The sequence below is a fragment of the Babylonia areolata genome, chromosome 22, assembly GCF_041734735.1.
Source record: "Babylonia areolata isolate BAREFJ2019XMU chromosome 22, ASM4173473v1, whole genome shotgun sequence".
Classification (NCBI taxonomy): Eukaryota; Metazoa; Mollusca; class Gastropoda; order Neogastropoda; family Buccinidae; genus Babylonia; species Babylonia areolata.
The window spans coordinates 26,384,262-26,412,051 of NC_134897.1; the positions used below are offsets into that span (position 1 = coordinate 26,384,262).

Sequence of the window (27,790 nt, forward strand, 5' to 3'; positions counted from 1 at the left end):
AGATAAGCAAATACACATGCTTTTTCCATCCAGCCCTGGGCATGAGAGAGAGAGAGAATTGATTTAGTCAAATGAGCACACCGACTTTGAAAAGTTCAATGAATTTATATGCTAGAACTTACTAATGTTAGCTTATTTGCAATTTACTTAATAAATGTATTTGTTGCACATGTCGAATAATGAATTCCTGTGCCTGTATGTGGACTATAATCCAGTCTTAACTCACTCAATACGGCCAGTCATCTCTTCTCCTCTACACAGACCCCTCGGATGTCCAGTGGGTGTCTGAATGACCCAACCTTTAGCTTCCGTCGTCAGAATTGTGGTATTCTTTGTCAACATTCACCTCTTCAGTATAAGAGCCTTCTGCTTGCAATATTTTGATGATGGTAATTGGGGTGAAACGCTGTTAACGTCGTCTCTTTCGCCGTTCGTATGGAGAGAGTTAAGACTTGGGAGTGACCAGGCGGTGACCACACCAGGATGGAAGGAGAGTCCAGTGAGTGTGTCGTCAACACCACACAACTGCTGCAGTCTGATGCTCCAGCTTCCCCCACAGACACAGGTACTGGTGATACAGACACAGGTACAGGCACAGGTGATACAGACACACGTACAGGTGACACAGGTACTGGTACAGGTGACACAGGTACTGGTGATACAGACACAGGTGACACAGGTACTGGTATAGGTGACACAGGTACTGGTACAAGTGACACAGACACAGGTACTGGTGACACAGGTACTGGTACAGGTGACACAGACACAGATACTGGTGATACAGACACAGGTGACACAGGCACTAGTGACACAGACACAGGAACTGGTGTCAGACACAGGTACTGGTGCCACAGGTACAGGCACAGGTGACATACACACAGGTACTGGTGATACGGACACAGGTACAGATGACACAGACACAGGTACTGGTGACAGACACGGGTACTGGTGACAGATACAGGTCCTGGTGACACAGGTGCCGGTACAGGTGCCACAGATACAGGCACTGGTGCCAAAGACACAGGAACTTGATACAGAGGGACAGGTGAAACAGACACAGGGACTGGTTATAAAGACACAAGTACTGGTGACACAGGTACAGCAAAGGTGACACAGACACAGATACTGGTGCCATAGACACAGGCACTGGTTCAACACAGAAATAGGTGCTGGCTCCACACAGAAATAGGTGCTGGTTCCACAGACACAGACACAAGTGCTGGTTCCACAGACACACAAATAAGTACTGGTGCCACAGACACAGACATGGCATGGGAGAAGTGGATATCTTGGTTTCTCTCTGTCTGTCTCTGTTTTTTCTGTGTGCATATCTGTTTGTCTGTTTCTCCATATATATTTTCAAAACATGATGTCCGCATTTTACTGTTTTTTGGGTGTTTTTCTCCTTATAGAAAAAAAAACCCTTGACAAAGGTCTATTATGAATACAACTTGCATAGATTTGGATGTTCCCCAGTCGTGCGATGCATGAGGCAATCAAAGTGCTCCAGCCGTACCATCGAGCAGCACATTTCACCGTATGAAGATCTGCCGACACCAGTTAAGGAAGGGAAACTGCGTTGGCATTGACACATGACAAGATCCAAAAGTCTTACTGGAACAATCTTCCAAGGAACTGTTGTGGGAGGGAGATAGAAGGGAAGACAGAAAAAAACAATGGATTAACAACACTGAAAAATGGAAAGGAAAGTTATTTCCAGAGACCCAGGATTTCACACACAACTGTGAGATCTGGAAGAATCCGATTGACAGTTCTTCTGAGAGCGGCCCCGATGACTCATCATAAACTTGTTGAGGGAAAGAAGATAGAAAGAAAGAAAGAAATATAGACTTATTCCTTGTGTCGTTTTCGTTATAAACTGCACGATTTGATAAGTCAGAATGTTATAACTCGGAAAAATCGGACAGGTTTTATGAAAATGTATTCTACAATTAACCGTAATCATCAACTATTTTACTAACTACCGTTCAGAAACAGCTTGTGAATAAATCAAAGGTTTATGTTGTTTTTGTGAACTTTGAAAAAGTTTTCGATCCAATTTCTCGGAAACTTACAATTTATTTGAAAAACTAAATAAAATGCAACTTGTATTCGTGTATTGAAAAGCATGAAATGAAAGTTCAAGTAAGTGAAGAACGAAATTGTCAATGTTGCGATGTGTTCTCATGCAGTTAAGCAAGGTGACGTGTGCAGCCAGGTGAACCTTCTTTGTATATCAATGAGCTACCTTTGGAGATAAATGAGAATGAGCGTCATAGGGTAACTCTTGATCTTTTAGAACTATTTGTTTCTTTTTCCTGGTGATATCATTTTGTTATCTACAATGGCGGTTGATCTCCAGACACTGAGTCAAAAGTTAACATGGACAAGACATGAATTTTTTATGTCTCCTTGCAGGGCACATAGAGGGAACGGAAACGGAAGTGACACAGTCCTCCAGCCGGTGCAGCATGCTGGGATTCTGTCATACACTGGGCAGGAAAAGTCCTCTGACCTTCGCATTGGCTTCGTCCTTGTGTGCTCTGACCCAGTTTTGCACGACAGTTTTTATAATGTCACAGGTTGGTTTGTGTTGTGATGTTTTGTATGCCACAAAAACAGTTTTCACTTCATTGTTTTTCCTTCTTTTTTGTGTGTTCCTCTCTCTTTTCTTGCATTCGGATATTTCTAGTCGTTTTTTCTTCCTTTTGATGTGTGTCCCCTTATCGTTTTTCTCATCCTTTGGTTGCAGCAACAACGGCGACATACAAGAATGAATCGGATCATCATTTGGAGGCAAGCATCATGGCATAAATTCTTAAAACAAAACTTTTCATTTAGGATATCCCAGGTGATAGTATTTTTGTATATTCAAATGTGACCGTGTGTTTTATTTTGCAGACAAAAACTATTCTGTTCCAGTCATAACAAGGGGGAGGGTGGATAAGTTGTACTCTTATTTTCAAGTGATACATTTTCATTAGCTAACGCCAGGTCTGCTCCACAACACTAGGAACTTGATCTCTTATCAACTGAATTTTATTATTAGGTTATTGAGATTGGATGCTAATCCAGACAAGATTAAAACTAACGTGTTCCATTTTCGTAAATGTTTATTCATTGCGTACTTTGGTGCTGCATTTTAGTGGAATGGATAGCTCTTAGGGGATATATTAGCCCATCTGGGGCCATATTCAAGACAAAAATCATTTTGCCTGAAGGCAAGTTATCCTTGACAGGGCAGGGACCCGCAGTTACAGTTTGCCTTGAAGGCCAGGTTATCTGCATATTCAAGACACACAGAGTGCACTCAGGCAGCAAATCCGTGGTCTATAAATAACAATCCCGGGGATTCCCTTCTAACTCTGTGCATACTCTTTTACTTCATGCCGTCCCACAGTGGGGAAAAAAAAAAGATAGAAAAAAAGAAAAAAGCTTCAGTGGCAAAGCATAAAAAAGAGAAAAATTAAGCTTCTGTGGCAAAGTATTGATTAGAGTCAGCAACTTGTCAAATCTAGGGGCCACTTTCACATTCCGACACATTGTCCTCCCTGCTTTACAGCTAATTGCAAAAATGAAGTAAAATAACGGAGTCAGATTCAAATATTTCTCTGGAATGAACGAATTTTGATGATCTGCAGTCATTAAGCATTCCAAATCTATTGTTTTCAAGTGCACTCACTTCATAGCTACATACTTAAGTCATATGGAATGTTATGACTTCTGCCAGTCTCAATACGTCATTTTTTTTTTACTGGCAAGCGAACAAAGGATAAAATCAAGTCCACCAGAGCCTGTATTCTAGACACGGTCTCTCTGCAAAACGCCTCTTTTCCCTTAAAATAACCACCGCAACAAAAGGATTCGACATATTTACCTCTTCTAAACGTAAGCTGCCTGCGGGTTTGTAGAACGGCAGGTAGGTTTTTGTTCTTGACCACCCGATATTGCTAAAATCAGTCACGTGTCATGTTTCCAACCTCTCTTTTTCGTGGACACCCATTCTGTTATTTATTTTTTTAAACAGTTGAATATTAGCCCAGTGTAATTTCTGCTTTCAGTGTTATTTATTTATGTGGAAGTGCCATAAGAAATTGTTCAGTTTGTTATGTCTGTCTCTTTACCACAGCCCACTGTCTCAGTCTCTCTCCCTCTCTTTCTAACTGTTACGTCATGAAAACACTGTTTCGTTGCTAGGCTAGTTTTCATTTGGAACTTATGTTATATCGAGTTTTCTATGTATGTTGCATTATGTGAATTGTTATTTGTTTTTGTTTTTCTTTGTTTTTCATTGTAGTCTGTTCACATACCCCTTCTTTAGGGGCCTTGGCCTATATGAATAAATCATCTTGAATCTTGAATCCCTCTCTTTCTCTCTCTCACCTGGTCACGGGTGGAAGCACGTGTCAATAATAACACCTCCTGCACAAAATGTCAATCAGAGACATTGACAGGTGGGGTGGTGAGCTGTAATCATTTTTGGCAAGCATCTAAAGGTAAATTGACTGGAAACGTTGTACATATTTTCCATTATTTGTTTTCGTAAGTTCATCAATTGAAAACTGATTTATAACGCTTCAAAAACAAAGACATTTGGTGACATTTCTGTTGTCATTTACCAGTTCATCAAGGCCTGGTCAGCGCGTTGGGTTTATCCGAGGATCAGACATCTGCAGATGTGGTGTACATGTTTGGATCTGTCCACATAAGTTTCTGTTCAACATCCTGAACAAGCTGCACGTAAAAAACTAAGTTTTACTGCTGCCGGGCCATGACGTCACTTCCGACTGTCAACATGGATCCTGTTTGCACGGGTCTTAAAACATGAGTTGTAATATTGATAGTATTGTTAAAGCCCCATGGCTTTTTTTCCTCACTATTAGTGATACTGCCACAGACTGCAGTGAGACAAAGTGAAGTCAATGTCTGTTTATTTCTGAAAGGATTTTTCTATGATACTTTCTATCTGGCGAATTAAATCTTACTTTATGGATATTAAGCACTCAAGGAATTGTCTGGGTGTAGAAGTGACAATGCAGATCACAATGACGTCATTTTTACATATGTTCCCCAGCTTGTTCCCACACTCCTCCTGATTCCAAACTGTCAAATTTGTCTTCTGGGACAGATTATATTTCGACCAATCAGTCTCTCTGACTGCGAAAAGCACAAAAAGTACGGACCCCCCCCCCCCACCCCCCGCACCCCCCACTCTCCTCAGCAGCACTTGTTCTCTGTGTAGCACGTGTTGCCAGAGCGACTGATGTCTTATGTTTCATACGAAACAGACATAATGATATAATGTTCACATGATTGTTTCATCTGAGAGGTATGCTTCGTGATGTGGACAGCATTTAATGAAGTGTCTTTCATGACACCCTTTGATGTGGACAACTGATCTGTTAACAAAAGTAAGACAATATTGTTGCTGTCCATGTGTTAGTGGTAAGGGGCCTTAATTTTCATAAGAGATTTAAAGAATTAAAACATCCCTGCTCACAAGTGCCAAGTTGTAACAAAGTACACTTGGTGGTAAAGGGCTGTGGTTTAGGGATGGATTTAATTTGGATAAAAGAATTGAAACATTAAAAGGGATAATTTTTCATCTATGTTGTGATGGATCTTTATCCTGCCGTAAGGATGTTTTGAAGGATCAAAATCCTGTTGGTGACGCCACTTTTGTAGCTGAGATACCCAAGTGGTATTATTATATTAAAGGGGACGGCACAAAAGAACTAACTGAATGATTTACCGAATTAAAGGATAGGAAAGTTCCACGTGCAGGCCAGGAACATGTAGAGGCCAGTCACAAAAGGGTTTTCTGTTGTTTTATTTACAATATTTATGAGAAGATAAAGGAGAAGATGAAGAGAATAGAGAAAACAGTGCAAGAGATATGGTGATGATGCTAGCTGTTGCGGGAACACGCGCACACACACTGTTTGCGACACAGCAAGAGAGAGAGAGAGAGAGAGAGAGAGCAGGCTTTAGCCAGTGACTGGCCAGGTAGAAAGGTGACCAGCGATCACCCACTCCGTATGCTTATGCAAGTTAAGCGAACTGCAAAGGCGCTCGCGTGGCCCGTGAAACAGAAGGTCCCCAATCAGGCTAAATCTGATTAGAATTGTGTTTGTTACAAGGTGTTCAGTGATAGATTTCTAAATGATTCCTGAACCGATTTACGTCGGATAGGTCGCACAAGAAAGAGCTCAACACCTACTTTCTAATGAGTATAAAATGAAGTGTTGATTATTTAAGATAAATTCATATTCTTAATTTAAGTCACCTGAAAAGGGTATGGCTTAGCGAGCTTGTCGCTGAAAATTACAAACTGTGTTAAATCAGTTTAACGTAGGCAAACACAAATGGAATAGATTTAAAGATGGAATTGCGACGATTCTGCCTGTATATAATACTTGCAATTTACTGATCCGACAAAAGAGATATTTAATTAAATAAGGTCTAGCGGAAACACAAGTTTCAGCTCACCCAATGGTGTACAGCGACACTAGTTGAAGCTTAGCGTTTCGGAATTGACCAAGTGATCTTCACTCGTGCGTTCAGAATTTAAATGAAAGCCCCTTCTAAACAAATGCTCCAAATATTTATAAAAACAAATCTATGTGTCATTCACTGGCAGATTATGCACGTTGTGCTTATACATACTTAGATAAGTTAAAAGCATACTTGATTTTAACTTAATCTTACATCAGGCAAAATGGTTCCATCTCGAGGATTACTCATTTTGTCTTTTCGTCTCACACAATGATACATTCTTAAGTTCTGTATGTGGTCCCTTGTCAATAACTTAGCCACCCCATCATAGCGTTTGGAGCAGCAACTAAGACTGACCACCAGCCAGAACCTAAAGAAGGCCTAACAGTTCAACAGTGGCTGATGAGGTAAGGTTTGCTGTTACACCTGGAAGGTCCTGTTTATCTCTACTGGCAAAGCAGCGTCTGTCATGGATGGTTTGCGGGGGATATTTAAAGCATGAAAATTTCATAAAGAGTGCCATATCCTGATCTTAATTTTTATTTCTGATTTAATATGTTAGAATGCTCATTGCTAGTTAACACTCTCATCGCCAGAGGTGCAGAGTTAGCTCACTGTACAAACCAGATGAGCAGCAGAATACTTCTGTCTAAACCAGCTGTGCAGGAGACGGAAAACTGTCACCACCAACCCACTTCTCAGTCTAATATCATCATCATAGATGAACAGACTATAAATGAATAAACGAACGAACCAATCCACTTTTACATTCAGTGTTTCCAATTGTTTATGAAATAACATTTTCTTGTATCTTGATTCTTCACTCTTTGTAGTGTGTGTGTGTGTGTGTGTGTGTGTGTGTGTGTGTGCAATTGCACACTCGATATTTTACATACTGCCAGTTTATGAATCTTTTTGTCTTCTTTGTCCTCCATCAGATAACGTCCCTGGAAAAAGAGTTTGGCTTCACGTCCTCTCAGACTGGGCAGATCGTGTCGTCGGCCCAGATCGGGAGTCTATGTCTCGTGCTGCCCTCTGGCTATCTGGCCTCTAGGTTGCACGTGCCGAGGTCCATGACCTTTGCCGCTGTGATCTTTGGCCTTGCTAGCGTTATGATCGGTCTGTCGCGTTTCATCTTTCCCGTGTCTGACGTTCACAACAGCTCTGTTGTTGGTGCAGGTGACCTTTAGTGTGTGTGTGTGTGTGTGTGTGTGTGTGTGTGTGTGTGCATGCGCGCGCGCACGTGTGTGCACAGTTGTGTGTGTTAAGTTATTTTGGCGTATTCCCTTCCATTCATGTATTTTTATCGTGAAGCACGTAGAGCTCTAACCCATTTCGGAAGAATGTGATTTGAAAATTAATGATAATGATAATAATATAATGATAATAACAATAATAGTAACAACAATGACGATGATGATAATAACAATAATAGTAACAATGATAATGATAGCACTACTACTACTACTACTACTACTGATAATAATAATAGTAGTAGTATTGGTATTGTTGTTTTGCTATCAGTTATACCATTCTTATTAAGTATGCTACAGAAATGTAGTAGTAGTAGTAGTTGTAGAAGCATTATTAATTTTATTATTACAATTATCATTATCAATATCATCATTATTATTGCTATATCCATGGCAGCTGACACTGGACCGCCGTTGTGCTGGTTGGGGCAGGGCGGGGGAGAGGGAGAGAGGTGTGAGGGTGTGGGAGCCCTGTGGAATGGAACCGCGGACAGTGGAGGGGCCACACAGCTGGCCTACAACCCACGGGCCTTCCCCGTGTACGTCTTCCTCATCGTCTGCCAGGTGTGTGTGTATGTGTGTGTGTGTGTGTGTGTGCGCGCACGCACTTGGGTGTGTGCGTATGTGTGTTGAAGGGGTGTATGTGTGTGTAATTGTGTGTGTTCATGTATGTATGTTGGTACTATGAGTGAGCGTGTGCATGTGTATGAAAATTTGTGTATGTGCGTGCATGCGCGTCTGTAGATGCATGTGTGTACGTGTATTTTTGTGTGTTTGTATGTGTGTGTTTGTGTCTGTGTCCGTGTATGTGTATGTGATGGATAGCTGAATAAGCATTATCTAATCAGTTTACTTCTGCGCGTGCACGTGCACACACATACACACATACACACGCGCGCGCGCGCAAGCGCGCGTTTTACGTGATGTCTAATGCACAGGTGATACGAGGAGCCATGGGCACTACAGCATTCCCCATGTTCACAGAATACATTGAAAGCAACGCCAAGAAGACTGACACTGGATTCTACATGGGTGAGGCGACAGGGAGCAGGGAAAGGAGAGGAGTGTTTGGAATGACGGAAAGAAAGAAAGAAAGAAAGAAAGAAAGAAAGAAAGAATAAACAAACAAAAAGGGGGGGTGGGGGGGCAGCAGACGAGGAAGGAGGGTGCATGCGGAAGGGGGCGCGGGAGGGAGGGGGGGGGGGGTAGGCAGAAAACCAGCCGGAGAACGAAAGATCACAACGAAGACATTGCTTTTGCCTCCACTGTCATTTTCAACTAACACAGTGCTGAAGACAGACCTATGGTCTTACAAAACGTTGGACGCCTCTTACCAAAAGTGAGTTTTCTTTTACAGACAACAGTTTTTATAAACTTTCTCCATTTGTAGTTTTTATAGACTCAGCAGACATCTTTCATTTCATTGCAGTGCCTTCCCGTGAGTCATCGTCTGTTGACAAACTTACAATTATTCACAGGAATGAACACTGGTATCTCTGTGTGCCCTCAGGAATGAATGAACACTGGTGTCTCTGTGTGCTCTAAGGAATGAATGAACACTGGTGTCTCTGTGTGCCCTCAGGAATGAACACTGGTGTCTCTGTGTGCCCTCAGGAATGAATGAACACTGGTGTCTCTGTGTGCCCTCAGGAATGAATGAACACTGGTGCCTCTGTGTGCCCTCAGGAATGAATGAACACTGGTGCCTCTGTGTGCCCTCAGGAATGAATGAACACTGGTGCCTCTGTGTGCCCTCAGGAATGAATGAACACTGGTGTCTCTGTGTGCCCTCAGGAATGAATGAACACTGGTGTCTCTGTGTGCCCTCAGGAATGAATGAACACTGGTGTCTCTGTGTGCCCTCAGGAATGAACACTGGTGCCTCTGTGTGCCCTCAGGAATGAATGAACACTGGTGTCTCTGTGTGCTCTCAGGAATGAATGAGCACTGGTGTCTGTGTGCCCTCAGGAATGAATGAACACTGGTGCCTCTGTGTGCTCTCAGGAATGAATGAACACTGGTGTCTCTGTGTGCCCTCAGGAATGAACACTGGTGCCTCTGTGTGCTCTCAGGAATGAATGAACACTGAAGTCATCGTCTGTTGACAAACTTACAATTATTCACAGGAATGAACACTGGTATCTCTGTGTGCCCTCAAGAATGAATGAACACTGGTGTCTCTGTGTGCTCTCAGGAATGAACGAACACTGAAGTCTCTATGTGCCCACAGGAATGAACACTGGCGTCTCTGTGTGCCCTCATGAATGAATGAACACTGGTGTCTGTGTGCCCACAGGAATGAACACTGGTGTCTCTGTGTGCCCACAGGAATGAATACTGGTGTCTCTGTGTTCCCACAGGAAAGAACACTGGTGTCTCTGTGTTCCTACAGGGATCTTCTTGTCGGTGTCCATGCTGGGAGCGGCCGTGGCTTTTCTGGGGGGCGGCGCCATCAGTAAAGTGCACGTGTCCCTGCAACGTAAGTCTGCCCTCCACACCACTCTGCACACGCAATGCTGGACCGTGATGTGACTATTGTTTTCTGCGTAGTGTTTTATAGTGCTCTGCACTGGACAGTTTTGTTCTGCTGCAACCTGATGTGCACGATACAATGCAATGCATTGCAGTGGAATACTGCACTACAAAACTATACTATACTATACTATACTATACTATACTATACTCCCCCGTGCTTTGCTTTGCCATTGCCGAGCGGGACTCTATGAAAAGCTGTAATGTGCTAACTGTAGTCCCGTACTATATAGTGTTCCACGTTTCAACATCATTTCGATGGTTCCTCAATAAATTTTGCAGTAACTGCTGCCGTTACCTACAGCTGTTCTCTCATTCTCCATTCCACTGCCCCTGATCCCGACACCTCGCTCTCCCAAACCCCTTCCCTTTGATGTACAGTTAGATTCCACTTAGGATAAATAGACTATCAAATCAAATTACATTATTTCAAATACTCTGTAATGTCAGTCTGTCACAAACTCCAACTATTTAAGGGTTTTATATGACTAATGGGAGTCTGTGCAAAATTAGAATACAGTCAAGCTGATGTGTATCTAGAAGTAAGATTTTGTCAGTATACAAAACATGACAACACTTTGACACCAGTAACATTCTTGAAACGGACCACACCTGAGATAACATTCACAATAATTCATTTCTTCTTTCCTACTGAAAAGTACTGGTCAGCTCCCAAGCACCCGACGAGTCAGTTCTCAGCAGCATCCCCCCTCGCCCCCATCTCCCAGCCCAAGCAGTGGTCCACCAAGGATATCGGTCCCAAGGAGATCTGCACAGGAGCACTTCACTAAGTCCCCAGTACAGGAACACAGCCCCTCCTTCACTTTCGGCTCAGTAAACAAGAGTTGAAAACACCCTTTAACAGGGCTACTGTAACTAAATAGTTTTTAAAACTAAATGTGAAAAGATATCTGCCCATTAAAATTTTTTTAAAGATTAGAATAATTCATGCAGAACAAGCAGACACAGAGCCCTACTCAAAATCCCACTTAATGATACTGTGGCGCCCTTGTATACCCATTGTTCCTTTCCAATTATTTTACCCAGTAAAACGATTTAACGCACGAAACGGTATTAAATTTTCAATGCTGTGAAGTATATTGTTCACCAAATATTTTTTTTAGAATATCAATTTTAGTAATATTTACAATGGGCACATTATTCTCTTCCACACTCGCACTCACCACCAAAATAGTAACGATAAAATTTTCAGTCTAACTTTTCTTCACCAGAACAGAATAGGAACTTCATCCTTGACAGAAACAGAACCTAGAACTTTTATCCAAAGACAGATAATACATCAGTGCTCATTACCACAACTACAGATCTGAAACTGAATAGATTGGAACCGTCGAACCTTCGTTCGACCATACAAGTCCATCTCAGATTGACTACACCGCAGTGCTGAAAACCACAACAAAGGCTTGAAACTTAACAGATCTAAACCGTCGAACCTCCGCCCGACAAGACAGTGGTCAATCTCCACACTGACTAAACTAACAAAAATCCTAACTGTTGTTGTGAAACACGGCGAAGCAGACGTAATTCGCTTTGGGATTGCTGTCCCAAGGGGCGGTCACTCAGGACTGCAAGGGGGTGCTTGCAGATCAAAGGCTGACTGACCACAACAAGATGCATCTAAGATCTCGAGGCTCTTCGACAAACCAACCAGACACCCTGAACATAAACTCTGCACAGCCAACGGCACCGTTAAAATGTTGATCAAACCATTTAGATCAAACTGCATTTCAAAACCACTTGTCGAACTCGCATCGACCAGGTGGTAAACTTGCCTCGACCCAACAATCGAAAATGAATGGTAGGGTACAGATTTGAGAGAGAATCCACTTTGATCTCCTTCAACACAAAATGCTACACTCCATTTTTTCATAAGTTCAGGATAATTCAAGGCATAAGTGTTGCACAACACGAACTCACTGCAAGGATAACTCTCACGTCTCTTCACGGCACTCCATACCTCCTGCCTAAAGTAGATTGTCCCTAAAGAGAGGGGAGGTTACCACAACCCATTAACCCTCACTGGACATAGTCCACAGATCCATTTGTACATGGCATGTAAATTTTGCAGATGGGTCAAGCCGTCGAACATTGGTCAGTCCCGGAGGCAGAGGCAGAGGCTGAGTCCCTTTGTGGGATTGACATGCACACGTTCACATCGAACATTGGTTCATCCTAAGACCCAGACTGAGGCCCTTTTTGGGATTTCCACAATCATTCATCGATGAAAAGAATATTTCTGATATGTAAAGACGTTCGATTCATTCATTCTTTCATAAGTTTGTTAGACTCCAGTGCTCCTGTATGCACTCATATATCCCTCCCTCCATCCATCCATCTACTTACCCATCTACCAAAACTATAAATCCATCATTCTATCCATCCACCAATTCACCCACGCACTCGTCTACGCACCCATCCATCCACCCAAACATCACTCCTTTCTATCCATCTGTCTGTCCGCTATCCATCAATCCATCCACCCACCCATTGCATGTCCATCCCCTGTGACAGCCACGGACATAGACCCGACACACCCAGACTGGGTGGGCGCCTGGTGGCTGGGCTTCCTCATCTTTGGCTCCCTGGCTGCTGTGGCGCCTGTCTTCCTCTGCCGCTTCCCCCGGCACCTCCAGCCTCCTCCCCCGCCCCCCTCACCACCTCTACCTCCACCCACACCCTTCTCACCACCTCTACCTCCATCCCCACCATCGCCCCTGTCGTCGCTGCCTCTGTGCAGAGAGAGTGAGAGCAGTCAGGAGGAGGGGAGGTCAGCTGGCCCGAAGCAGGAGTCGTGTCCCTTGCTGGCCCGACGTGCTGTTTCAGAACTGAGAGGTGAGGCATTCTCGTTCTTTGTCTTCTGCACGAGCCATGGTGGAGCTGAGAAAAACAACACACAAACAAAATGCACACACATACAAATACGACTATATCGTGGACATAACCGATTAGAACTTGAAAAATGGCACTGTTCTTTAGTCTGTGTTCTCTTGGTAAGAATCTAATTATATCTTTCTTTTTAATTCACTTGTGTAAACAATGTGAGTCTGTGTAATAACCCGATGTTCGGTTGTCTGTGTTTGTGTGTATTTGTCTCTGTATTTATGTCTGTGTGTCCGTGGTAGACTTTAACTTTGTTATTTTCTCTGAAAATACTGGCTCTGGCAATACCAAATTTGGATTTAACTTAGTGGGATAAAATATAGTCATACCAATAATGGGATGTAAGTCTTCCAGATTAAGCTGTATTTCCTTATCATCAACGGTTTATTTCGTTGAGTATCTGGATCCAAAAAGTCACAATTAATGTTTGGGTTTGAAGACAGCATGACCTTGTTTATCTTGTTTGCAATTTAAAGAATAGAACTAAAAAATCAGGATAGAACACAGTGACACGAACCACACCATCGACGTGTTTACTGCACATAGATACTTAAAGTGGATACTGAATAATTAACAAAAAGGAACATGAAAGAGAAACTGAATGGGCCAGTTTGTAGTTTCTTTAAGCCTTTCAAACACGGGTCTCCGCAGATCTGGAGAAAACGGCTACATGATGCGGTGAGCCTGAGGCGATAGCAACGTCTCCTTTACCTTCAAAGAATTTCTTGAATAATTGAAATGTGCCGAAATAGCATTGTTTAAACAGTGTTATCACCTCAAATACTGTTTCTGATTTATCATGCTAAAACATGTTTCTAAATATTATTCTTTTACCAGCATTGGTGGGCACGCTTTAGCGTTGTAATTTAAGTGTACTTACTCTCAAACAGAAAATACATGGTTCGAATCTGCTATTATGCCCCCATGCCCCACTCCCTGGCTTCCAAACCCCTTTTATTTCCTACAATGCTTTGTGATATTATGTACAGAATACATTTTAAACTTTTTTTTGGAGGAAAGCATATATATTATGTATATCATTACCCTGGTTTAATGAAATTTCGTTTCGTTTCCATGCTGCCCTTTCAGGGTTTTTTTTTTCTGTGTACTGTACATTAATTGTTTTCATGCTGTCCCTTCAGGGTTTTTTTTTTTCCTGTGTACTGTACATTAATTGTTTTCATGCTGTCCCTTCAAGGTTTTTCCTGTGTACCGTACATTAACTGTTTCCATGCTGTCCCTTCAGGTTTTTTCCTGTGTACCGTACATTAACTGTCTTCATGCCGTCCCTTCAGGGTTTTTCCTGTGTACCGTACATTAACTGTTTTCATGCCGTCCCTTCAGGGTTTTTCCTGTGTACCGTACATTAACTGTTTTCATGCCGTCCCTTCAGGGTTTTTCCTGTGTACCGTACATTAACTGTTTCCATGCTGTCCCTTCAGGGTTTTTTTTCCTGTGTACCGTACATTAACTGTTTTCATGCCGTCCCTTCAGGGTTTTTCCTGTCTGTCGCACGGCTGATGATGAATCCAGTGTACCTACCTCTGGTCCTGTCATTCTGTGCCATGAGATTTGCCGTTTACGGCATCTACGTGTTCATGCCCAAGTACACGCATGACCAGTTCCAGATCCCCGTATGGAAAGCCAACTACATCATGGGTGAGTGATAGAATGGGTCTTTTCCGTACAAGATCTGTGTGTTTAGAAGTGTTTTGCATTTCACATTTCCCTCTGTCTGTGCTTCTTTCTCTGTCGTTCTGTCTCTGTCGGCCAGTTGTGTAAAACAAGGGAATGATAAAGTTCTGTGTAGTTTGAAGTGTTGTGGTACTGGTCACATCTCTATCAGTTGGTGCTTCGTTTTCGGCCTGTCCCTTTCTCTGCCTCTCTGTGTTCGTCTCTGTCCTTCTGTGACTCTCTGTTGCTGTTTCTGTCTATCTGTCTGTCTGCCTGCTTGCCTGTCTGTCTGTCAGTATGTATGTTTAGGCATGATATCTCTGTACTTAGTATATGTTGTCCACTTCATTGCCAGCTTCCAAATCATTCTGCAAACATGCATGACGTTCCTTGTTATCAGTTAAATAGCATAACGATGTTGTGATTGTGATGGTCATTGACTCACGTTACCTTTGTGTAGCCGTGTACCGAGTGGTTCTAATTGGGTACGGACGGCACAAAAGACTTAACTAAATATTGATTGACTGAATTAAAGGATAGATGAGAATTCCCGTGCACAGGCAAGGAACATATAGAGGCCAGTCACAAATGGGTTTTTCTGTTGTTTTATTTACAATAGTTATGAGAACATAAGAAAAGAAGATGTAAACTAAAGGAGAAGAACAGAAGAAGACTAGAAGAGAAGATGTAAGAAGAGAAATGATAAAGAAGACAACTAGAAGAGAAGACAGTGCCTGGAATGACACAAATGTCATCAGCACAACATGTCAGCACAAGTGAATAATAAAGCACATGTATACATATTACATGTAAAGACTACCGCTTGGTAATGCATGTGTGAAGACCAAACACTGACATCAAATGACATTTCTAATACACTTTAAATAGTGCAATTAAAGTGATTGAAGCTATGCTGATTTAGGAAAGTACACTGACAGTACAGATTAGGTAAAGCTTATACTGTGTCAAAGTGACTCAAATGAATTAGTTATCATGTTGCACTATACTGGATTAAGCCGTATAGGAGAGAGCATGAAAAGTAAATGACAATTAACAGACTGACACGTATCAGGTGGTTTTGACCTATAACTGATATTAATCCAGCACTATCTTGTAATCATGACAGAATACTACACACATCTTAGAGTACTGAGAATCAGTGAAACACTAACCTTCATCAGTGACAGCAAATGAGAAAGAACGCATCACATGCACTCACTAGAATATTCTCGAACAAACCATTAGTGTCCAGAGACGTCACTGACTGTGATGTTAAGAAGAATCAAATGGAATACTGCTACGAGCATAGGATGACATGGAGATTTTCTAGATCAATCATAGCCGAGCTGTGACTAACATGTCAAAGCAATAACTGAACAAAGAATTAATTGAACAAAGCAATAACTGAACATACTCATATAAACACAAGTACTGTGTCGAACAATGCAACTTACAAATCAACACATTATACACACTAATACTTGCAGCAATATGTAGCGAGGTGTTAGCCGTTGTGAGAGCACACACGACACACACTCACACTGCCTGCGATGCAGCAAGAGAGACAGAGAGCAGCTCTGGTCAGATGACTGACCAGGTATGAAATGACCACTCATCATTCACTGTGCCAATTTATGCAAGTTAAGCAGCGCGGACTGCAAAGACAGTCACGTGTGCTGCAAGCAGATCGACACTAATCTGGCCAAATCTGACAACTGTGTTTCTGACAAGGTGTTCAGTGACAGATTTCTAAATGTTTCCTGAACCGATTTACGTCGGATAAGTTGCAAAAGAAAGTCAACGCCTACTTTCTAATGAGTATAAAATGAAGTGTTGATTATTTACTATGAATTTATAATTTTAATTTAAGTCACCTGAATAGGGTCAGTTTTAACGAGCTCGTCGCTGAAAATTACAAACTGCGTTAAATCAGTTTAACGTAGGCAAACATAAATGGAATAGACTTAAAGATGGAATCACGACGATTCTGCCAGTATATAATACTTGTAGTTTACTGATCTGACAAAAGATATATTAATTAAATACGGTGGTGCAGAAACACAGATTCCAGCTCAGCCAATAGCTTACTGCGACGCGACACTGGTCGAGCCGTGAGTAGGTTGTCTAGCGAGGAGGACAAAATGATGTAAGTGGCTTCGCGTTCAAACTGGGAGTGACGTCACATATATTCTGCGCGCGGGTTAGTTGCGAAAACTGTCGTCTGCTAATACAGCTTGTGCGTGAGGCAAGTTTTGGAGCAAGCATAGAGCGCTTGGTCACATTTGAATTGGTCTGTCTTGTCAAACCAGAGTGTCTGTTTTGTTAGAACAAAATATTCCAGTCGTGTTTTACAGAGGTTTTCCGATGTTGTTGCTGTCTGCCAGGTAACTCAGGTTAGGTTACCTGTAAGAAAACATATTCTTTGAGGTCTTCGTCTTTGATTGAACATTTGAAGGTTTTTCCATAGCTTGCTACGATAGTGATGCATTCTTGTTGTTGTTGAGAGAATGAGGAAGGCTGAACTGAACTTAGAAAGGGGGAGCGGGGATGGCATGGACTGTATATGTTGTGTTGCACAGTGTTGTGTTTATTTTGTGTGTCATGTTTGTGTTTTTGACCCACCTTCATCCGCCTTGGACACAATTGACTTTGTGGAGTTCTAGTCACAGTGATTCTACGTACGTTGTGCATATGATCCTTTCCAGTCAAGGTTCTTCAAGGTCATTTCCTTTGGATGATGTTCGTGTTGGGCTCCCAAGTTTGTTACTTGTCATGTGCCTTGTGAACATCTTCACTTCTGAACATTGAAGCGTTGTGCTTCGCGTGGATTCTGGGTTTTCGTGGGGAGTGTTGGCGGGACGTGGACTTCTGTGCTGTGGTCTGATGACCAGAAGAGGTCTGTGCTTTACTTTTGTTCTGTGCTGGATGTGACCTCAGAACTTTGAAAGACGCCATTTAGTCGTAACCTGACCTAATTAATTTTAGTCGTCTGTATCAATAATTTTCAAGGTTTTGGAAAACCAGAGTTGGAATATTTTGTGATGGAGGGCAGTAGTTCCCTGAATTAATCATAGTTGATGTTTGGATATAAGTAAGTCAAGAATAATATTTTTCAAGCACTGGGACGTGCTGACGTGGATCTAAAGTATGAACTGATTATAAAAGGTTTTCGAGCACTGGATGGTGTTGTACATTGTTATGTAAAAGTGTGAAGCTAAATCACGCTGGATAAACGTGATTGTTTGAATGCTTGGTGCAGTGAACTGATATTAGCTTCACTAAGTGAAGGTGTGTGAAGTCACCTGAATAACCTCCGAGAGTGGAAATGACAGTAATTAATTTTTGCTTTGGTTCTTTTCTTTTCTATATGTGTGATCACATACCTGATCCCTGGTGAGGAGGTAATTGAAAACACAAGATTTGAAAAGTTGTAAATATTGTATAAAATCGAATTAGTTGAATAAAAAAGACTGAGCTGTTGAATATGTGTATGCGTGTTTGAATGTTATAAGTAAATAAGTGTGAATTGAACGCATGAGGTTCTGACATTGTCATTTAATGTTTCTTTGCTTTTCCCTGTCAGTGCACCATGGGTCAGTGTGACACTGACTGTGTGATGCACTGCACTAACTACTGGCCAGCATGGGTTAACGTAACAAGGAGTGTCTGTTACACTGTGCTGTACTGACCAACATGAGTTGATGTGACCAGAAATTAATATTGCACTGTATTTGTTATTTGATAAGGAATATCTATTTCACTACTCTGTACTGACGAACATGGATTAATGAGACAGGAATGTCTATCACGGTGCACTATACTGTCCAACATGGATTAATGAGACAGGAACGTCTATCACGGTGCACTATACTGTCCAACATGGATTAATGAGACAGGAACGTCTATCGCAGTGCACTATACTGACCAACATGGATTAATGAGACAGGAATGTCTATCGCAGTGCACTATACTGTCCAACATGGATTAATGAGACAGGAACGTCTATTGTACAACACGGTTCTGACAGGAGGGGCAGAGCTCAGTATGGGCACCAGCGGGTTCCTGGCAGGGGGCTGGCTGACCAAACGCCTCAAGCTGACCCGCCATGCTATGTACACACTGACGACGGCCGTCAACGGTCTGACCGTACTCATTGTGCTGGCCTTGATGTTTGTCGGCTGCCCTCAGGCCACCCTCACTGGAGATCCCGGGTAGGAGGTGTGATGGGGGTGTTTGGTGGGTGATGAAACAGGGTGAACGTGGCTGGTAGTGTGTGTGTGTGTGTGTGTGTGCGTGCGTGTGTGTGTGTGTGTGTGTGTGTGTGTGTGTGTGTGTGTGTGTGAAAGGAAATCTTCCGTTATGCCAGAACTATCTTACCATGAGGTCAATAAGCCATCCAAGCAAAGTTATGCTGAAATCTTACCGAATAGACTGAAACATGAAACAGAGACCTTTATTGTTGAAGAACAAGCAGGTTTTATGTCAAGACAGAGCACCTTTGAACAGCTTGAGTAACAATCTGAGTGATCTAAGAAAATTATCTCCAGCACCAACAAAACCTGTATTACATAATTGTTGACTTTAAGAAGGCCTTCAACATGGTGTGGCATGCCTCATAATGATCTCCCACAAGGGGAATACAACATTAGTTCCAACCTTGTCCTGTGATCAAACTGTACAACAAGGCCACAAACATGGCTCCCTAGGAAACTGGTCCCACACAATGGTTGGAGTGCGTCAGGGATGCTTACTGTCACCCACCCCCTTAAGTGTCATTCTGGAGAGGATTATGGAAGATGTCTTGGATGAACGATTACCAATCAGGGTTTTACGGATGATGTTGATGGTCTTGCAGGAGTGAAGATGAACTGGCCATGTTGGTGGAACATCAGGACAAAGCGGCCTCTGCATTTGGCATGGAAAACAGCTCAGCCAAAAAGACTAAACCTATGGCCAACAACACCATAGGTATCAATTCAGACATCAGATTCAGCAGAAAATATTTTGAAACCCTAAAGACAATCAAGTACCTTGGCTCCATCATATTGGATGAAGATCCAAAATCTGAGATCATGGCAAGAATTGCACAAAATTAATAACAGCTGAGATAGCAAAACTATCTGGAAAAACAAGAACACCAGTCTGCACCTATTGCTCTCCTAACCTGGTCAGTCCTTTTCCACAGGTTATGTCACAAACAAAAGGTCAGCAGCAAGATCCGACAAGCAGTATGACCTCATGATGACCTCCTCACAGTAGTCAAGAAACGGAAATAATGTGGTATGGGCAGGTTTCTTGCTCAACAGGACTTTTAAAAACAATCTTGCAAGGAAAGGTCAGAGGAAGGTACAGGCGAGGAAGACAGAGAAAGAAGCGGATGCAGAATATCCAAGAACGGACAGGTAGAATCCCAGAGAACGGCACAGGACAGAGACAGGTGGGGGAGACTTGTGACATTGTCCTCACCTGTGGCCCAATTACATCAACATAAGTCAACGGACTGGTGAATGTGTGTGCGTGCACACACACACACACACACACACACACATGTGGTGCCGTTAACCTCGAACATTGCCGTTATCCTCGAAAAAACGTTGAACTGCACGAATGGCATGTCTAATTAATGAGGAATCGATGTAGGACTGACCTGCACATCTTATTTTGTTATCACTGTTTGTAAAAACGTGACAAAACAGAGCGAAATGATTATAGATTTAGAAAATGAAACCTCAGTCGATACTGCCAAAAGAAAATGAGCACTCCCCACCTGGCACTGCGTACCCCCAGCTAATTCCGCCTCATGCGGCAGGAAATTGATTAATTCAAGTACTCATCTATTTATTTATGCATCTTATCTTACTTCATTTTATCTCATTGTATTTTCCCTCAGGGCCTGAACTGATATGAACTTTTCTGCCTGAGTGCAGAATGCCTAAATTTACTTTACTCTGATCTTGTCTTGAATAGATTTCTTCGCTCAGTGGACGAGAATCTGTACTATCAGCCCCTGTGGAATGTTTTAGAATGAGTGCTGATGAGATCGGCACTTGACGTCACTCGGCTGAGGGTTGAGCGGGGATCCGTAATTATTTCGGTATGAAAGTAAATATAAAAGCAGATCGAGGATAACGGCACCACACACACACACACGCACACACACATGTATGTGCATTCATATGCGTGTTTAGTAGTCAAGTAAACATTTTCTGATGTTAGTCAAATAAACATTTTTTTCTGATGTATCATAAGTCTCATTTTTCCAAGGCATACACACTCCTTTCAAATGCTGCCACACTGTGTCTGTTCCAGGGATTCTACAACCTCACACAATTGCTCCCTTCCTTGTGCATGCCCGGAAGAGGTGTTTCCGGTCTGTGATCGCGAGTCTGGTGTGACGTACTATTCGCCTTGCCATGCCGGCTGTTCAGTATTGCATGATGGTGTAAGTCTGTCTTTACCTCCCCATTCCTCCCGCTCTGTCTAGTCTCTGTGTCTGTCTCTCTGTCTGTCTGTTTGTGTCAGTCTGTGTCCCTCAGCCTGCCTGTCTGTGTCTGTTTGTCTCTGTCAGACTGCCTGTCTGTGTCTATCTCTGTTTCTGTCTGTCTCTTTCTCCCCATACCACACAGGTCTTTAGCTTTCTCTCATGTCTTATTGTTTACATTTTATTATCTCTTTCTCTCTTCATTTCAAATCCCACCATCTGTATTTTGCTAAATTGAGCATGAGCAGTCCATGCAATGCTTCACTCTGACCATTAAGTAATGAATTGTTTGTTAGCTGACTTAAACGTGTATTGAACAAGTACTTCCACTTTACGTATATTAGAGAAGTACTTCACTTGAACATATGCTTCACTGGTTGTTTGCCTCCTGCAGGTATACGAGAATTGCAGCTGCACCACATCAGGACAGGTGTATGCCGGCGAGTGCATGGCGGAGTGCACATCATTGTACTATTATTCCTGTTTGTTCTTCATCATGATTTTCTTCATCTCTGTAACTGAGCCTCTGGACTGTCTGCTGCTGGTCAGGTCAGTGTGTGTCTGTCTGTGTGTGTGTGGTTAGTGAGAGGTAGAGAATGCATGCCAGTGTGTCTTGGTGAAATGATTGTCATATGTGTGATGTGAGTTCAAGCAAGCTGTTCATATCCCTGACACACGCAGTAGGGAGGGCAGGGAAACGAGGTTCGGGTGAGAAGGGAGACAAGGAAACACAAACATCAATCATGTCCATGAAGTAAAGGGACCGATTTAGTGTCAGACACGGTCATACGACTGCACAGTGGGACCCACACCAAGTGTACATGTCTGACACATGTCCACGCGCAGACAGCGTGAGGCAGCACCACGGTCACGTCCTGGGCTCCCGCTGTCTGTCACATGCACACAACGTGTGGGGGATGTCATGGGCACAAAACGTCTGGTGGACGTCACGTGCACATAACATGTGGGGGACGTTGCAAAGAGTGGAGAAGAAAAACGGACACATGACCAGTTATATGCGACACACATTTTGGACATTGTATACCATTATCAGATGAAATGCAGGTTAGGTTTGATCTCTGTGGCAGACTCTTTCAACTCATCTGAGGGACATTGCTACGAGGAGTGGCTTACCAAAAATGTGGCCAAAGGACACCCAGCTTTGTTGGTTGTGGGCACCAAGGTACAGCGTGGCATCAGTTGCCAGTCCCTTTTCCCTGTGGCTTTCGAGCTCAGTTAAGCCAGTGTTCTGGGACAGCGCGGACCATCTGTATTATTGGGGCTGTGCTGATTCATGTCTTACTAACCGGTCTGACCATTGCCATGAACTGCAACCTGACTCCACCCTGTGAAAAAACATGACCATAAGGCGGCTTATTGATGCATCGTTAAACTCAACCTCACGATGTGTACGAGACACCAGATCCTCGCCAGGATGACGTGACTGCTGGCTGGTTGCTATGGAAATACATTGTGGCCTGAAAGTGGAATGGCAGTGGTGTGTACTGGTGTATAATTGGGGGAGGCAGTGGTGTATACTGGTGTATAATTGGGGCTGTGCTGAATCTTAACGCTGCTTCTGATATCACACGCTGTCTGCTTTTCTCTGTCTCTCTCCTATCTCCCGTATCTCCCTAGCACAAGGCAGGGTTCACAGGATCAAATTCTCACACATGGTGGTTGTGTCCAGGTCTGTGCCCACGTCAGCAGCAGGTCTGGCCATTGGATTCAGCATGTTCCCCAAAAAAATCATTGGTAAGTATGCAGATAAGTATGATAACGATGATGAAGACGATGATGTTGATGATTATGATAATGATGATGACAAAGGTGTTGATGATGATGATAGTTGTGACAACTACATGGATGGAAGAAAGAAAACAACAACATGAATAAAAAAAATTAAAAAAAAGAATATAAGAGTAAATAAAATCGATTTATGTCAGTTTATAGGAAATGCATTTCATCTTATATCAGTATATCCACTAATATCAACAAATAAATACACTGAAGCAGTCCACACAACGTGTCATGGAGCTGACCAAAGTGTGGAGTTGTATGGGATGACCTGTGACTCTTGACCTCTGCGTCTTGACCTGGACTCTTGCTGCACAGTGTATAATTTATATATATGTATATATACGTGTGTGTGTGTGTGTGTGTGTGTTTGTGTGTGTGAGAGAGAGAGAACCTGCCATTCAACGTGACAGCATTTACAATCATTAAGAGCAGCTTTACTTGCCACACTACACATTAATGCCCATCTCATGATGAAACACTCTGTACCATTATCATTCTGTGTACCTCCACTCCCTGTGTGATATGACACGTTCTGCACCCCCCTCCCTTACACCACATGTTTTCAGCACCCTGTGTTGAGTAATGGATCTTTCTATGTCTCAGCATTCATGGTAGGACCCATTTTTTTCGGGGGACTCATCGACTCGTTCTGTGCGCACTGGAAGACGCCATGCGGAGTGAAGGGCCAGTGCACCGTTTACAACAGGGAACGGTTCCGGATGGAGATGCACCTGTACAGCCTCGTCTCCATGGTGATGGCCATTGCCTTCATCCTCCTCTCCTTCCTGCTCTACGTCTGCTGTCCCTGCTTCTCCGCCTTCACGTCAGAGGGCGCTGGCAGCGATGAAAAGCACGCGCCAGCAGAGGGCGAGGGGCGCGGCAACAACCCACCACAGGAACTGCACACCCTGCTGACGTCACAACATACTGATGCTGTCGCTGTTACCGTGCTGAAGGGAGGCAACACCAACACTGCTGACACTGTTCCTGCCCACCACTGAACCCTCGGCACAACCCTCGTCACCATGCCACAAGTGATGGTTACCTGCTGGGAATGAGGACAGTGTTGTTGAGGTGATACAGTATCATCACCGAATGAATGCAGTGTTTGAGGAGGATAGCCAGAGTTAGACAACTGATAGTGATGTCAGTGTTTTAGTGTTTATCTAGGTATATTTTCAATATGTAAAACGGTTGCCTTTATTCTTATTTTTGTAGTTCCAGTTGCTGTTCATCATGTCAGACACAAATTCGTCTCAAATATCAACAGAAACACCATGTAGTCAACCTCGCTTAATTGTGACCTCATCTACAGCTTTTTTAGGTTAAACATTTGGACTGAGGTTCTTCTCCAGATTATCCTCTAGATAGTCATCCTTTTTTGCATTCAAGATCACGTAGAATACTTTACCTTGCGAACTAGTCAGTGTAATCCCTCGATAATTATTTTTGTCCATTTGATTGCCGTCTTTGTTTAAAGGGTTATTACAGCTTAATTGTGACCTCATCTACACCTTTTTTAGGATAAACATTTGGACTGAGGTTCTTCTCCAGATTATCCTCTAGCTCTAGATATTCATCCTTTTTTGCATTCAAGATCACGTAGAATACTTTACCTTGCGAACTAGTCAGTGTAATCCCTCGATAATTATTTTTGTCCATTTGATTGCCGTCTTTGTTTAAAGGGTTATTACAGCCAGTTTTCCTATTATCTGGAGACACGTCAGCCTGCATTATATATTATGTAATCTTTCTTTTGCATGATAGTTCTCACTTGTTTCTGGCTTACATTGAAGGAAGGTCAAATAGGTATCGCATGGTCTCAGTAAGTGTCTTTTGTTTTTTCCAAGGTTCAGCCTCACAGCTTCATTATGAACTCTGTCTAAAACAGTAAAGAAGAGTACATCATCATGTGTACAGATGGCTCAGTCACCAAAGACCAGTCAGGTTGGAGATTCACTGTGAAGCAAAATGGAAAAAACAATTAGGGTAGGGAATGCCGCATACAAAGTCACAACCTCCAGGCTGACGTTGGAAGTTGAAGCTGTGACACATCCTCTCCAGTGGCTGTCATCTATTCATACGCCTGGAAACCTAGATGCCATGATTTTAACTGACTCAATGAGCCTCATACAAAAACTTGAAAGTGGAATGGGAAGCCCAGACTGGCATGAGGCAATGCGCAACTTTCAGATTCAAAAACGTACATAGTCGTGCTGTCCGGGACAAGCAGAGGGAAATGAGCGAGTTGACAGGCATGCTGGTAATGCAACAACAGCAAGCGGTCTACATCTAGGAAAATCGGAGAGTCATAGAAAAGTAAAAGAGTACCTAAAAGCCAAGTACAAGGCCATCACACCATCGATTGCCACGCAGAAAGAAAGATAGAGATAGGGAGAAGCTTTTTATGTGTAATGCTTATGTGTGTGTTTTTATATGTATTGCTTGGCATGTTTTTTGCATATCTGTTGTGTGTGTGTGTGTGTGTGTGTTTATTTACATTTATATGCTTGTTTGTCTATTCATTATCATCATTGTCTTTTTTCTTGCATTTTATTTTATTCCATTTCGTAACTGCTTACTTTAGAAAAAAATCGTCTATTTGTTTATTTATTTATGGAATAATTGAATGATATATCCATTTATTTGTTTATGTACTTTTTTCTGTTTCTCCTCAAGGCCTGACTAAGTGAGTTGGGTTACACTGCTGGTCAGGCATCTGCTTTGCAGGTGTGGTGTGGTGTGTACAGATTTTTCCTAACGCAGTGACGCCTCCTTGGGTAACTGAACTGAACTTGCATGATAATGGCTTTATTGGAAGATTGCTCTTGATTATCTAATATGTTATCAGGTCCCTTCCCGATGATTTTTTTTTTTATTATTGACAACTTAACGACTGTCATATCTCTCTGTTTGTATTTGGTTCATTTATACTTCGTATACGATCATCATCAGTATTTCATGTTTTTCACATTTTCATCTCGAACTTAAGTTTTCTGCTCATCATATGCTTCCGTGTCTTTGCTGGTTGAATTTTCCATCTGAGAAATATAGTTTTATGTATTGATGTTTACATTCGTTCTTATCAGTCATTGTCAGTATTAAAAATAATACATAAGAAGTTTTCCAGGCTGCCTTTGGATCATTACAAATACCTCATCATAACCTTTAACGAAGGAATTTTTATATGAAGATCTGTTTTCCTTGTCACTTGTGTATTTTGCATTCAACAAAATGTTTATTTCACACCTATCTTTTACCATTATTATTTTGTTTTAGTGGATTTTATAAGTAAACTTCGACCGTGAAATTATTTTATTTTATTTTATTTATTTATTTATTTTATTTTATTTTTTTACTGTAAATTCATATAGTCTTCAAAATCCATTCATAAATGGTTTTGATTTTAGTTGGCAGGGAAAAGAAAAATTTTGTGAGAGTACGAACTTTTATGTATGAAGTTTCCTATTTGCTTCTTAATGTATAACACGCCTGCCTTATTTGCACACGAAGTAGACAAGTACATAATCCTATGCTTTAAATCCCAATGTGTGGGTTTTTTGTTGTTGTTATTTTGTTTTTGTGGTTTTGATTTTTTTGCCTGTGGGTCTGAATAAAGTACAGAAATGTATGGGTGGGTGGGGAGCGGTGGAAGGAGTGCGTGCGTACACGTGTGCGTGCGTGTATATGTGCGTGCGTTCAAGTTACTGAAGCCTGACTGAATGACACAACATTCACGGCAGTCCACACAACACTTGGATAGATCTGTTCCTCAGTATATTTGGTAGATAACTACTGTTGCTAACATACAACTGTTTTCAAATTACCCACTCCATCCCCACCCACCCCTCCCCCTTACCCCGACGCCAAAAGGCAGCTGTCAGTTGGCTCTACCCAAAAAGGCAGTCTGTTATGCAAATGACTCCATATTTGTAAAGCACTTAGAACATGGTCTCTGACCAATTACGGACCCAATATGAGTATCCATATCAATCAATGAATCATATTACAGTCACACAGAGACATGCACATACACACATATGCATAAACACATGCATACATACATAATCGGTATCACAATTCAGGCACTGAAAGCATAGGCAGGCAACTTTATATTCAATTCTGGCTTGAACAGGCAACCAATGAAGTGTCCGCAGGAGAGCAGTAGCACTCTCTCTCCTCGACTTTTTATTAACGAGGAGTCGCGCTGCACTATTCTGTATTTTCTGGAGCTTGTAGAGTTTATCATTGGGAAGGCCAGCAAAGAGAGAATTACAATAATCTAGGCGGGATAAAATGAAGGCAACAGCAAGTTTGTTAGCCGCATCAACAGACAGGAAGGGGTGGGTTTTACTGATCTTACGAAGCTGAAAGAACTTTACACAGGTGGTTCACATGAGTTTCCATCGTGAGGGATGAATCGAGGTAAAAACCAAGATTGCGAACAGAACTAGAAAAAGAAATTTCCATGCCAGAACAAATGATAGATGTTGTGTTTATCTGCTTAAGCTTTTTTTCTTTTTTTTTAACTACCAGTCAATATTGGGGATAGACGTTGTATTTATCTGCTTGAGCTTTTTTTTAATTTTTTTATTACCAGTCAATATTAGTTCTGTTTTGTCATCATTCATTTTTAGTTTGTTTTGTTTCATCC

The 27,790-nt window shown here is 42.2% G+C and overlaps 1 protein-coding gene across 1 annotated transcript; it reads left to right on the forward strand.

Moving 5' to 3' along the window:
- Positions 1 to 445: 445 nt before the first annotated feature.
- On the forward strand, positions 446 to 26,738 carry LOC143297165 (solute carrier organic anion transporter family member 2B1-like). The gene is made up of 13 exons (XM_076609354.1): positions 446 to 565; positions 2,419 to 2,582; positions 7,434 to 7,674; positions 8,146 to 8,312; positions 8,687 to 8,780; positions 10,141 to 10,227; positions 12,813 to 13,133; positions 14,676 to 14,840; positions 18,883 to 19,066; positions 21,165 to 21,297; positions 21,731 to 21,885; positions 23,027 to 23,091; positions 23,740 to 26,738. Exons 1-13 carry the CDS (start codon positions 484 to 486, stop codon positions 24,135 to 24,137), a joined length of 2,256 nt encoding a protein of 751 aa, XP_076465469.1. The 5' UTR covers positions 446 to 483; the 3' UTR covers positions 24,138 to 26,738.
- Positions 26,739 to 27,790: the final 1,052 nt, after the last annotated feature.